The 13,918-nt window shown below is 40.8% G+C and overlaps 1 protein-coding gene across 1 annotated transcript in view; it reads right to left on the reverse strand.

Annotated features, from left to right (window-relative positions):
• Positions 1-45: 45 nt before the first annotated feature.
• THEMIS (thymocyte selection associated) overlaps positions 46-13,918 on the reverse strand; it is a 121,847-nt gene continuing 107,974 nt past the window's right edge. The window contains exons 6-7 of the mRNA XM_048844603.2: positions 13,426-13,587; positions 46-6,885 (exon numbers count right to left, since the gene is read on the reverse strand). Of these exons, the coding sequence (XP_048700560.1) occupies positions 6,866-6,885; positions 13,426-13,587 (182 nt within the window). The 3' untranslated portion in view covers positions 46-6,865. The remainder of the gene's footprint in view (positions 6,886-13,425; positions 13,588-13,918) is intronic.

Consider the following 13,918-nt stretch of genomic DNA (forward strand, 5'->3'; position numbering starts at 1 on the left):
AAAATGCAGATGCTTTTATTTCGTGAAAAATGAAAGGCAACACACTTTGATTATCTTTTATTCAACACATCATTCGTTTATAAGCAAAAAGGATTGTTTCGGTATCATGTTCAAGACATTAATTTCCAGTTTAAAAATTTACAAAATATATCATTATACCACATAATGTAATAGAAATGTGTCTCACCATGTTTTCTGAAGCTTTTTCAATGCTCCTAACGTAATTGTGTGTCTTGCCAGAACTACACTGATGAGTAACATATCAAGCCCAGCAACCCAATAGTCAATTGGAACGTCATCTCCTGATTCATGTACAAAGGGCAAAATCTTTGTCGGAAACACCAGGGGTGAGATCCTCACCCCGGCTGCAGCCCTTTTCCACTATAAAAGGGCTCTTGTAGCCTCAGTTGCAGCTGGGTGAGGATTCACCCTTGCCATTTGCTCAGTTTGATTGGCCAGTTTCCCCCCAAATATGTATGAAATCTGTACTGGAAATCAAGAAATAATTGTTAGTACATTGAGCAGTTCAATGTTATTCTGTCCTTTAATGTCCCAGGATAAAGATTTCAATTACTCAATGTCATTTTATGGATAAACTTTTAATGTGCTTTAATGATTCCTGTCATTATCCAACCATTTTCAAAAGAAATACATTAATGAGGTCTAAGAAAATGTGGGAGTTTTTACCTTAATTACCTGGTTCATAGATCAGAGTAATTATACTTCAACAGATTTTGTGTATAATCTAAAAGTAATTACTACAGCTTCCAGCTGTTAAAATATTAAGCTAATTGTATTCAAGAAAAGTTTGAAAACAAGATTTTGACCTTTTCTGTGTTTAAATTAGCTCCATCCCCATGGAGTCTTTGGGAAAAACAAGAGCTGACAACATAAATGTCCAGATAAATCAACAAGGAGCATAACTACGTATTGTAATTAGAATATATTTGTAGAATACATTTTTAAAAACCAGAAATTTCTTTACATACATTGATTACATTTATTAATAATTTGTAAATGGCAATCAGTAATTTCAGCACTTTGAAAAACAAAATTGAGTTGAACAATTCCTCTTTTTCAAAAATAATTATTGGGTGCTCACAAATTTGAACTGACAATACTTAGGCCCTGATCCTGCAATGAGTTCTGCATACATATTAAGCCCCATTGACTTACTTTGAGGAGGATATCCTTACTGGTCAAACCTTTATTTCCTTTTTAGTCTGTGGTTTCTCTGGTGAAATTCTCAGTGAAGGCAACAGAGGTTTGCCTGAGTAAGGACTAGTTAGGCAGACTTCAGAATTTGGCTCATTGTTATGCTTTTCGGGTTTAGCTTTCTACAGTATTTTCTGATTTTAGGTGTTCATGTTTGTGACAAAAGATGGCTTACTTTGAGAATGAAGTTTAGTTTAAAAATGTATTTCCCTTAAAATATGTATTTAAAACTGTCCTATTCCTGATCCATGGCCTCCAGCAGGACAGAAGTCACAGTGGTTGTGGGAAATCTTTAACACTGTTTCTCAGCTCCCTCTGCAAACAATCCTCAACAGTGCAAAAAAAGACTAAATATCACTTGTTTGGGTATATACCGACTGATGAGCAGGAGGTGGCTGGGGGATAGGAGTGAATGGAGCTTGTACAAGCTGGCCTCAGGAACCAGACTCAGCAAACCTCATTCTTTGAAGAAAGAAAGAAGGAAGGAAGGAAAGAAAGAAAGAACACAAACTACATTTCTAGCTATTTTTCTTGCTAAATTAGACTTGAAAATGTAAACAGATGTAACATGATTACTGTAGTTGAAAGGATTATAGTTGAAAGTAGCAGGATTTCTCCTCTCCTAAGCAAACTAGGGAAAGGTGGTCTAAATGAAATTACAGTAAGGTGGGTGTACAACTGGTTAAAACACCGCACTCACAGTAGTTATCAATGGTTTGCTGTCAAACTAGGAGGGTGGATCTACTGAGCCCGTGCAGGGGTCAGATCTGGATCCTCTACTAGTCAATATTTTCAATGATGACTTTGATAATGGAGTGGAGAGTATGTTTATAAAATTTATAGACTCCAAGCTGGGAGGGGTTGCAAACACTTTGGAGACAGGATTAGAATTAAAAACAACCTTAATGAATTGGTCTGAAATCAAAAAGGTGAAAGTCAATAAAGACAAGTGCAAAGTACTACACTTAGGAAGGAAAAATCAAACACACAATTATAAAATGGGGACTGACAGGGTTGTAGTACTGTTGAACAGAAGCTGGAAGTTATAGTGGATCACCAATTAAATATGAGTCAAAAATGTGATGCAGTTGCAAAAAAAGATGACTATCATTCTTAGGTATATTATCAGGAATGGTGAATAAACACAGGAGCTAATTGTCCCTTTCTAGTCAGCACTGGTGAGGCCCCAGGTGGAGTACTGTGTCCAACTCTGGGCACCACACTTTAGGAAAGAGCAACAGAAATGATAAAAGGTTTAGAAAACCTGAGCTATGAGGAAAGGTTAAAAAACTGGGCATGTTTAGTCTTGAGAAAGGAAGACTGAGGTGGGACCTTATAAAAGTCTTCAAAAATGTTAAGGCTGTTATAAAGAAGACTGTGATCAATTGCTCTCCATGTCTACTGAAGGAAAAACAAGAAGTAATTGTCTTAATCTGCAGCAAAGGAGATTTAGGTTAGATATTAGCAATTAGAAAGTCAGTTATTTATAGTGTACTGCATAGAATCATCTCACTAACTCTTCCTAATCTGCCCCTGTACACCTTCGCAGGATTATGAGGGAATCAGGTATGTTTATGAGAAAGGGAGGACACAAAGATTTGTTTTTCAAGACTTTCAAAAATAGCTAAGGCCAATTCTGTTGCTTATCTGAGGCGAAGCCTGAGCTGGCAGGTGCTTGCTAAGGCAGCTGCAGACATGCCATGACTATTCCCACATCCAGGTGAACTCACAGACATAAAGACAAACATGTGCGGTAGTCTTTGCAGGATCAGGGTCTGAGTCGCCATTTGGCCATGCTCCACATATTGATTGAACTCTTTTCATCTTTCCTCATCAGAGGAAGTATGAGTTACACAGGAAAGGGTATCCTGTGGAGACATTTAGAGAAGAGATATGAAACCTAAGGGGGAAGAGCCAAATAGGCAAATCTATCACTGGAAAACAAAAAAGTATTCCTGTAATGGGATGGTCACCCACTTTAAGGGCCAGGACGCATGAGGTCAGCCAGCCCTACTGTTAGGCAGAACCCCTTTAAGAATGGGTGTTTGGGCTGGGTGGAGGGAAAGGGGTCAGGGGATTCCCGTAAAGGACTGAAAAAGCTCAGCTGAAGGGGTTGCTGCAGGAAGGAGTTTGGCTCCTGTTCTGTGGCAGACCCTGGAAGTGAAAGGGAGTGGGGTAAAGAGAGACACAAAGGGCTTCTGGGCACCTGCTTTGTGTTTGTTGGTGAGTTTTGTGTTTGAAGATTAAACAGTACCCTGAAGGAAGAGCCTGAACAGACTCTTGGCATGGTGTTAGTCCTTCCTGAGCTTTGCAAGACAGGCCAGCAATTCCTAAACCTCCCTCCTTCCCCCCAAGCACAACACAAACATTATACCCTGCTTCTAATCTTTGAAAGCAAACTTGGTTTCTCTTTGAAGACTTCAAGTATTTAACACCATGTCAGATACTTGAAAAGAGCGGCATCAAAGCAAAAATTTAAAATAACACTTGGGCAGACATAAGAGGTAACGAAAGCATCAAATGCACTAAGTGGAGAGATAACAAGCATCAACAGCAGCACTCCTTGGCAAGAGTGTTGTAGATAAGGATTTGTCTGACACAAAGAAGGAGCACATTGTATTTAAACAAAAGGCTTTTTGGCATTTGAAGAAGAATGCTGGGAGAAAGGTTTTTCTTATCTTCTCCAAGCACAAAAGCGGAACATATGGAAAATGTGCATGTTGATTATCCACATGGAAATGCTGTCTCACTACGGGTTTGTGTACACAATAACTCCACGTGGGACACTCTTATTCCAATATAAGGCTGACCTGCCCCTATTTAATTTAATACACTTTCTGGGTTAAGCCAAACAGACCCAAGGCATTCCTATTCCTGAATAAAGGCGGCTGCATGTAGAGTTATTCAGGAATGGCTGTTTCTGAATAACTCCATGTGCAATAAGCCCTTAGTGAGAGTGCAGTGGAAGGAAATGCTCATTAACACTCATTAACAATAAATAAATTAAGACTTTAAACTAGCAAATATATGTGAGGGATTATGCCAATCATTTACAAGGCAACTATTTTATTATTTAAGGTGCTGGCCTCTGCTTCCTGCAGCTCCCATTGGCTGGGAATGGAGAACCGCGGCCACTGGGAGCTGCAAGGGGCCATGCCTGCAGATGGTTGACATAAACAAAATGTCTCGCGGCCCACCAGCAGATTACCCTGATAGGCCGCGTGCCGAAGGTTGCCGACTCCTGTGCTACAGTAAGGGCTAATACCACTGAGACTTCATTTTTACAAAAGAGACCACCACATACATATATACATATATATATGTGTGTGCTGTGAAATAAACCTACGATTGTCACAATAACAGCTTGATTCTATGATGAGTTGAGCAGGCACAAAAATTGAGGGTGCTCAACACCTCATAGGAGGCGCTTAGCCACTTACAGGCTTGAGCTTTATTATATTTGTCCTTGTAGCTCCAAAAACACAGACCTCTGCCACTTGAGCTAAAGGAGAGTTTGGTAGTAATAGATCCCTTATCTCTAAACCACTGACTGAATGGCAACATCCCACACACAATAACCTAGTAAAATACAGCATGATCTACATTTATTTATGCAGAAGATTGGGTTTGCCAATGTTACAAGCTGGACTGTTTTCACCTACAAAAAGGCAAATATTGTTTTTTGTGCAATCTATCCAAAGAGGCACATCAGTACATTCACAGGCCACATTACCCAATTAATCCTATGTATACAATAGACAGACAAGGTGGGTGCATACATACAATAGACACACATCCAAAACTGTCCCTCATGTTAACTATTTATATGCCGAATGTTGCATAAAAACATGTGCATACAAAGTACTGTTTAGGTTTCAGAGTAGGAGCCGTGTTAGTCTGTATCCGCAAAAAGAAAAGGAGTACTTGTGGCACCTCAGAGACTAACCAATTTATTAGAGCATAAGCTTTCATGAGCTACAGCTCACTTCAGATGAAGTGAGCTGTAGCTCACGAAAGCTTATGCTCTAATAAATTGGTCAGTCTCTGAAGTACTGTTTAGTAATTGGAATAATTTAAACAATGGTTATAGTAAGGAAAAGGATTTACCCTAATTAAATTAATATAAAACAGTGCAAAGAAATCCTAAATGAATTTACCATACAGGTAACTAACCATTCCATGGATTTCCTATCAGCAATTCAGGGTATACTATATATCGTAGGGATTTTTTCTTTAAAAATATTTACAGAAAAATGTTGTAGGCATTTTTGGTGCTTCGTTGCTTTGTAATATGAGAGTACAGAATGTATGTTTCCCATATCAGCACTGCTCGTACATTCACAGCTAGATTTAAAAGCATCCTCATCTAAATAAGCAGAAATACCCACCATAATTGCTATTTCCACAATACTAAGAAGGATAGTGGTAGGGCACCAATGAATGTACCTCAGATGCTCATCAGGTAGGTTTTGCATCCAGCAAACCCTTCACCTCTCATGGAACTGTCTAAGCACTTATTTTTCATTTTTCAAAAATATTTTTAAAAAGGAAAACATTTTAAAGCAAATTTTTAAAAAATATGAAGAATCTGGTATGCTCTTTTTCCCGTGACCTCACTTGTCTTGGGATATTCTTTGTTACAGGCAGTTACCCATTTGTATGTAACAGATAGAGCGTTAATCAAGACCTAATGGCTCCTGTTTGGCACAGCCCATTCAAAGGCTGTGTGGAGATGCACTGGCCCAGTTGTGCTTGGGTGTGGATGGGAGAATAATTTGCTACATAACTTTTTAAAAGTGCAGCGTCCTCCCTGCTCACAACGCACAGGGAGGACGGAGACATGACTCCGCCTGCTCTCACCCCTCCCCATGCTTCCTTGTTCTGTTTTCAGCAAATAACTCCCAGACTGAGCAACTGTCTCTTCCTGAACAAAGAGGCTATGATTCTTAGTGGCTCCTACTCCAGGAGCCCAGAAGATCAGCCCTTCCTATCCCCCATATGGACACAATCTAACCCAAAATACTCTGATTTACTTTGTTCCAGGTTCAGCCACCCTTACTCCCACTGGGTAGTATTTTACTCTGTGAGCACTTGCATTGATTTCAATGGGATTACTTGTGAAGCAAAGGTACTATCTGCACAGTAAGGTACTACGCAGAACCAGAAAGGGTGGCAGAATCTGTCCCTTGGTAATTTTGAGTACACCACACCTGAAACTCAACCCGGAACATTTGCAAGTGTTTAATTAAATGAGGAATTACTTTACCCTCTCTCCCCAAAACATTTACAATTATAGGACACTTTAGAATAAGGAATTGGCCTGGAGCAAGTGCCATACAGTGGCCTAGGAAATCAATGGGTGTCTTGGGTGCACTGAGAAGGCAAAATTGTATCCTAATTGGCATAATTATATGAATTTGTGAATAAATATTTACTAGGGGAACCAGTACCGTGCATGACTTTTTATTTATGATTGTGAAAGTAGTTTAGTTTCTCAGGGGCTTGGTGTAGTTGAATTGCAGCCTTGGGAGCTTTTCATGAGACAGAAGGAAGACGGTGTTTCTTTCGTGATTCGTTTGTTCTTGTAGTTGTGGATGATCTTATTACATAATATATGCAGTTTTCCAGTCATTTCGGGTTAATTTCAGTATTATTCCATTTTAGAGGTTTCTGAAAACAAACAAAAAAAAGAAAATGAATGGCTGAAATTGAAACGGAAATCTTTTATATTGGTTTTAAAATGACACAGTGAATGAATGTGCGGGTGCATGAGTGCTGTGTTGTGTGAACAGTTGTGTGTTAATGAAGAGTTAGCAAGCAACAGTACCTGAATGATATTTAGCTTAAAACACATGGGGAGCAGATCAGTCACTGAGGAGAAAAAACCCTGTTGCTTCTACTGAACTAAGAAAAATGCAAACTCAGCTTTTGCGTGGGCTGGTGATTAAAGCAAAGGAGTGGGAGTCAACAGACCTTGGATGAAATCTTGGCTCTGTTGAAGTCAATGACAAAGCACTCACTGATTTCAACAGGGCCAGGATTTCACCATCCTCTGCTCTGCCATGGACCAGTTGCATGATGTGAGTCACTTCACCTCTTTGTCCATCTGTTTTTATTTTATTTATCTGAGTGTCCCACTGTCACTGTGCACCGGGGTGCAATCCAGACCAGTGAGGGGTTGTATCACCACCTGTCCTGTAACCTGGGGTGCCTCACAATGCTTTGCTGTTGTAGCTCTTAACCTGGGCTGCTCAGGACTAGTCTACCAGCATGTAGGTCACGCCGAGTGACTGTGTGCCAAACAGCACTGGTTTAACAGTTCTGACCCCAGCAGCCGGTCTACAGCCCCACTCGAGCTTCCACCAGCCTTGATTACTACTTGCACGGTGATCCCAACACATTCCCATACTGTGTGTTTTTCACTGTCCAGCCCTCTCCTGGATAGCTCAGAGAAATTATATGGTTTGTTCATTCCTCTAAAAACACAAAAGCACATCACAGCTTAATTTAACTGGGGTGAACACACAGTTCCTTTTAAACACAGCACTGAGTTGGTTTATGGTAAAAATGAAAGAAATGTATTAACAAAATATACATAGGAATAAGTGAGTTCACATATAAGGAATGAATATTAAAAGAGTTACAAGTAAAACAAACCAAAATATGCTTCTAAAATTCTAAAACTTAATCTAGCAAGATACAGGCTTTGTTCAAGCTGGTTTCTCTCACCACTCATTCTTTTTCCCCAACATGGCTGACTTTCCCACAGTCAGGACCTTCCACAAAAGTACAAGGCTTTCCTTGTCATCCTAGGTGCAAGATCTTTACCTTAGCAAGTTTCTCACCTATATTCAGTTCCAGAAACTTCAACTCCCCCTTTGTTGAAGGACCCATCTTTCTCAGCTTGCAAGAGCTCTGTTTCCTCATGTCTGTCTTGTGATGGATGCCAAAAATGGCTTCTGCCCTTGCTTTTATCTTTCAAAGTTCAATGAACTTGTTTCAAGAGGCAGGGTGACCTCATGCTGTTCTTTCCTTCCTGTGGGCTTCCTATCCCCCTGTATGTAATGGGGATTCCATTGTTTTGATTCCACCATGCTTAATTAACATAGAAAACAGGTAGATAGCTGTTTCCCCTCCTGTCTGGGTGGGAACTATTCCTTCCGTTGTTTGGCCACACATTTTAAAATGTGTGAGTATTCATAATTCTTCCAGTAGTATTGATATATACTTTTTACAATGATATCTGATCACTGGTTCAAGCATCCCCTACCCCTTGTCATCTTTATAGACTGGTAAACCTTTTATATGGATTCTTCTGAAAAATAAAACCCAGACCAAGCTTCTCTCTCCTGCTGGGTGTATACGCCATTCTGTCTTCTCCCGCACTTGTTAACATAACATTTACCTCCATCCCTTGTTAGCTTGATGGGTCTGTTTACTGCTTATATGTAAATTGAGGTGAACACATTCCTTTGTTTACCATAGACCTGTTTAACAAGTCCCCCGACATACCTGGTTTACACACACTTTAGTTATAATTCCAGCATAGATTTATAACTCTTAATACCCACTGTGTACATATATTACACAAGAATATTAATGATCAGCGAGTTATTAATTTTCAAATAATACCTCACACGGCATATTTTGTTCAAAGATGATTACATCAGTGTGTAGGATGTGAATACTGGGGTGCTTAGTGTGACACCCACAATCTTTAATATGTTTGTCCTCACAACACCCCTGAAATAGGACTACACTATCATTCTCTCTTTACAGATGAGGAATTGAGAAAGAGAGAAGTAAAGCAACTTGCCAAGTTCACACAGGAAGCTGGTGGCAGACCAGGGAACTGAACCTGTGTCTCCCAACTCCTATGCGAGTACCCCAATCACTCCCTGTTCATTTTCCCTCCTACATTCACCATTCATTATTCTCTCATTTAAAAGCTTCAGTCGTTTCATCGGAGAGTAGAGAAAATACCAAATGGCAAAAGTTTTCAAATTTGGCTGACTAAAACTAGGCATCCAAATCCATATTTAAGAATCTAAATAAAAGTGATTGGATTTTTCAAAGATGCTAGGAACCCACAACTCCCAATGACTTAAGCAGGAGTTCTGAATGCCTAAATATGGATTTAGATGCCTGAGTTTAAGGTACCTGAGTCTGAAAATTTTGACCTTTATCATTTGGTCCAGGTTCAGTGAAGCAACAAAATAAATAGTTAACTTCACTTTGTGTAAGAACAAAAGGATATGAAAGCCCAGAGAAAGTCTATTGAAATTAGTACAAAAGATAGAAAGGCAGTGTGGTCTAGTAGACAGTGCAGTAGCCTGGGAGTGACAAGACCTGGGTTCTGTTCCCAGATCTGCCAGTGACCTTGGGCAAGTATCTTTGCCTCCATTTCCCCTCTCACTCTTTATCGTGCCTGTTTGGATTGTAAGCTCTTTGGGATAAGGAGCGGTTTTTACTATGTGTTGGTATAGTGCCTGGTACAATGGAGCTTTGATCTTGGTTGGAGTCTCTGTACTCGACTAAATAACTGATTATAAACACTGATTTAAAATCCGTTCTTTGAGGGTTGAAGCTCAGACAAGGGTTAAATTATTGGGGTTTGCTTTTATTTTTAATATCTTAAAATATTTTCTAACAATTCTGTTATAACATAATTTGCACCAATGAATTTGAGTTTGACTGTCTGTACATGTTTAAATAATAGAAAGGAAGAATCAAATGAATGGTATAAATTAATGGGAAGCAGTCCTGTGGTGTAACCAATATGACAGATAATTAAACCTTTGGCAGAGATGCAGCAGACCATTGATTCTTGTAAATCTTTTCCCCTTAAAAAGCTTATAAGAGATGTTCTCAATCAGGCTAAAGCAGCAAATTCATCTATGTTTTGAATGGCCCATTGACCTGACTTTATGAGACTTTTTCAAAAGCAGCCTCTTATGCTGTCCCTGCTGGCTCACCAGAAGTCTTCCAGGTTTGTTTTTAAACTCACCAAAGCTTGGATTGACATGCACAAATCAAATCCACATTTCCCAATGCACACACAAATGTGCACACAGAGAACCTTGGCAGAAATGTTTAATATAAACCTTAATGGAGGATTTCTGAATGTCAGAAGGAGACCAAAAGATTGGATGAAAATCAACATGTCCTTTGGTTATCTAATGATCTTAGAGCGGGTGCCAGCTCCTTCAATCACTGAATAAAATAATTTGTGGGACTGTTTCATAATCCAAGACTCTGATAGCAATATCCCTAGAGACAGCAAAGGTCTTTTCTTGCATATTTTGCTAAAGCCTTAAAACAAGAGGAGTAATAAAGTGCAGCCTTTTCTCTGTTAACAGGGAGTTTAAAGGGCAGGTGGATAAAGGTTTGAAGGATCTGATGCCTCAACAGTAATAATTAGAGGCTGGCATAATTAGAGGCTGAGCCCTCAGGCAGATGTTGTCTCTTGAAGCTGCATTCTGCCTGGTTACCTGTGGGTAAAAAGTCAAATGGAAAAATTTTCTTTTCCAGTGTAAGCCCTGTTTACAGTGTCCAGTTAGGCCCTGTCTACATGACAGTACAGCCACATTAGCCAGAATCATTACTGACCCTGTTCGGGCTAGCTGGGCACTAATTCCCTGGCTAGTGTAGATCTGGACTACAATGTTGTCCTCAGTCTCTCCCCCTTCCTTCTATGACAGCTGCTTGTTTTTTCCCCACCCTTCTGGGTGTGATCTGCTGTGGTTGCTGGGCATGCAGCGGACTCCAATCTCTATGCTCTTGCTGCTTCCTGGCTCTCCTTCTCTCATGCTCCATGAAAATTTCTTTCTCGGCATAGGCACAGGGGAGAGGGGAAGCAGCATGAATTTAAATCAGCTGCCCCCATCTGAATTAGAAATGCCTCATCTCAGTTAATGAGAGGGAAGAGAAGCCAGGCTGCAGAACCCCCACTGCTGGTCCTCCTCGAGGCATTGCTGCAATGAGGTTTGGAGATGGAAGAGAACATGATCTGTTGCTACAGATCCCACAATGCCTGCATACAGGAAGAAGAGGATTTGCTTCTGTGAACACTGGCCACAAGCGTGAGGAGGGGAAGACGAGGATCCACAGCTGCACCACATGTGCTGCCTGCAAAGGACTGGAAACCACTCTTGAGACAAGGGAATTGATACAAGCTGCAACACACAAACGTCAGCTATAGGGAGGAGCAGACTACTAGGGCATCCTGTTCACCTCCCCAGGCATGGGAGAAATTTCACTACCTAGGATCCTCACTGAAAATTAGTCTTTGGATCCTGCACTGAGTTAAGAGGAGGATTTGGCAGGAAGAGAGATTAAGAGGGAATCTAGAGAGGGGAAAATCAGGAGTTGTTATTAGAGCATGGGAAAGCTGAGGAGCTCAGTCACCTCTTCCACCAGCTCCACCCCTACTTACCAGTATAAATGCAATTTGTGCTAAGTTGGAACTGATAATTTGGGGTTATTAAGCAGTAAGAACCTGATTCTTGTTTACTCCTGCTTTAAGTCTCCTTCCCACAGCCAGAGCAGCAGAAAGTAGCCTTAGTGTAAATTAAAATCAGGGCCTAAAAGTTTACCTCTTTTTAAAAAGCTTAGTTATGTATTACACATAGAGCAGAGTGAAGAACTGGGTTTTTGCTTCACTGGCAGTTCTGAAAAATGGAACAAAAATGCTGGAAAATTTCAGCAAATTTGTGAGTTGACAAAAATTTCATTTTAGGCTGAATGAAACTTTTTGTCTTTGGGCATTTTTAAAATAGAAAGCAAAGCATATGAAGGGCTAGAGTGACAAATCAGCTGATGGAGGAAGAGCTAGTTCCCTTATAACCATTAGTCCTTTAGCGTATGTCTACTCAGCAGCTGGGAGATGTGATTCCCAGGGTGGGTTGACAGACACATGCTAGCTCTGCTCCACGTAGGGTGCTAAAAATAGCAGCATGGCCATGATGGCTGCTCAGGCTAGCTGTCCAAGTATGTACCAGGGGGTTGGGCAGAATCACACTCAGGTGGCAAGCCTAAGCCGGCACCACAGCTACACTGCTATTTTTAGTGCACTAACTTGAGCAGAGCTAGCATGTGTTGGGCTACCCTAGCTTGGAATCACATACCTCCCAGCTGCTATGTAGATATACCTTTAGTGATTAGGACAGTCACCTGGGCTGGGGGAAGACCTGGGTTCAATTCCCCGCTCTGCCTGATATGCAGAAGGGATTTGAACTTGGATCTTCTATACCACAGGAGAGTGCCCTGACCGCTGGGCTAGGGGACGTTCTGGGGCAGGCTCTCAATCTCTCCATTGAAGCTGTTCCACTTTGTATAAGTGATCAAACAGTTATTAGCACAGGGACTTAAACTTGGATCTCTCACATCCCAGCTGAGTGCCCTGACTACCAAGAGCTAGGGTCACTGGCTCTTCCTCTGAGCCAATGACTATTCAAATATTTTATACAAAGTGGGACAGTTTCAACTGGAGAGGGTTATGGCCACATCTGCACTGAGGCAGGGCTGCAATTTGTAGCTTGTGCAGACATAGCTGAACCCTAACTAGCTTGCTATAAAGATCAGCGAGGATGTGGCGGCATAGGCTTCAGTGCAGGCTGTACAAGGCCGCCTGCCCCTGTTCCCCCTCCCCCGGTATATACGTGCATTGCTAGCTCATGGCTGCCACATACTTGCTATTATTTTTAGCAAGCTTCCTAAATTAAAAGCTAGTGTGGGTACATCTATACAAGCTGCAAATTACATCCCTTGTTGCAGTGCAGACACCCACCTCCAGACTGCCCTACATCCCAGGGCATCCTCTTCTAAAGGAGGCGGGGCAGCAGCACCACCACTGGACAAATATTTTTTGTCCAAAACTATTCAGCGCATCTGTGTCAAATTTGCAAATACTTTTTGGTTGAATGAAACTGCATTTTTTGGTGAATAAACTATTGTGCAAAAAATTTCACTCAGCTCGAATGACTCGGTGTCTATTTAACAAGGTGTCATTCTAAACAGTGACAGTGAGTCATAAATTGTACTATTGGTGTCTCCCCTGCTCTGCCCCTGTTCCTCAGAAAAGGCTACTGTAGAGACTTGGACACTTTCACAGACAATTCCCAAATTCATGAAGAGTGAAGACTGCCATTAGATCTGAAAACAGTGGCACGCATTTGTTAACATTCGTAAGTGATCGAATGACACACCCACCTTCCCTCTTCTTCTTCAGGGGATACGTTTTATGATGAACTGTGCTTTCTTGGAATTTTTTCCTTATGTTTTCAATTACGTTTTCATCCACATATTCATAGGTGTGCTTCTCCTCCAGTTCCTTTTCTGTTCCATACGTCAGAAGCATATTGTTTATTGGACCTAAATAACAAAGAAAGAAAACATAAAATATCTGTAAGGAGGTGACACGGGAGTCTGTTGATCACTGTATTTATATGATCCCCATTCTTCAGAATTATCTCCTTGTTTTTAACCATTTTTTCACTGCTTTTACACCTCTTTTCTCTTCTCCTTCCTTCTTCATGTCAAGAACAGATCATACCAAACCAATCTAATTTCCTTCTTTGACAGGGTTACTGGCCTTGTGGATGCGGGGAGCAGTAGATGTGATATACCATGATTTTAGTAAGGATTTTGACACAGTCCCGCATGACATTTTTATAAGCAGACTAATGAAATGCAATCTAGATGA

This window comes from Caretta caretta, chromosome 3 (genome assembly GCF_965140235.1).
Source record: "Caretta caretta isolate rCarCar2 chromosome 3, rCarCar1.hap1, whole genome shotgun sequence".
Classification (NCBI taxonomy): domain Eukaryota; kingdom Metazoa; phylum Chordata; order Testudines; family Cheloniidae; genus Caretta; species Caretta caretta.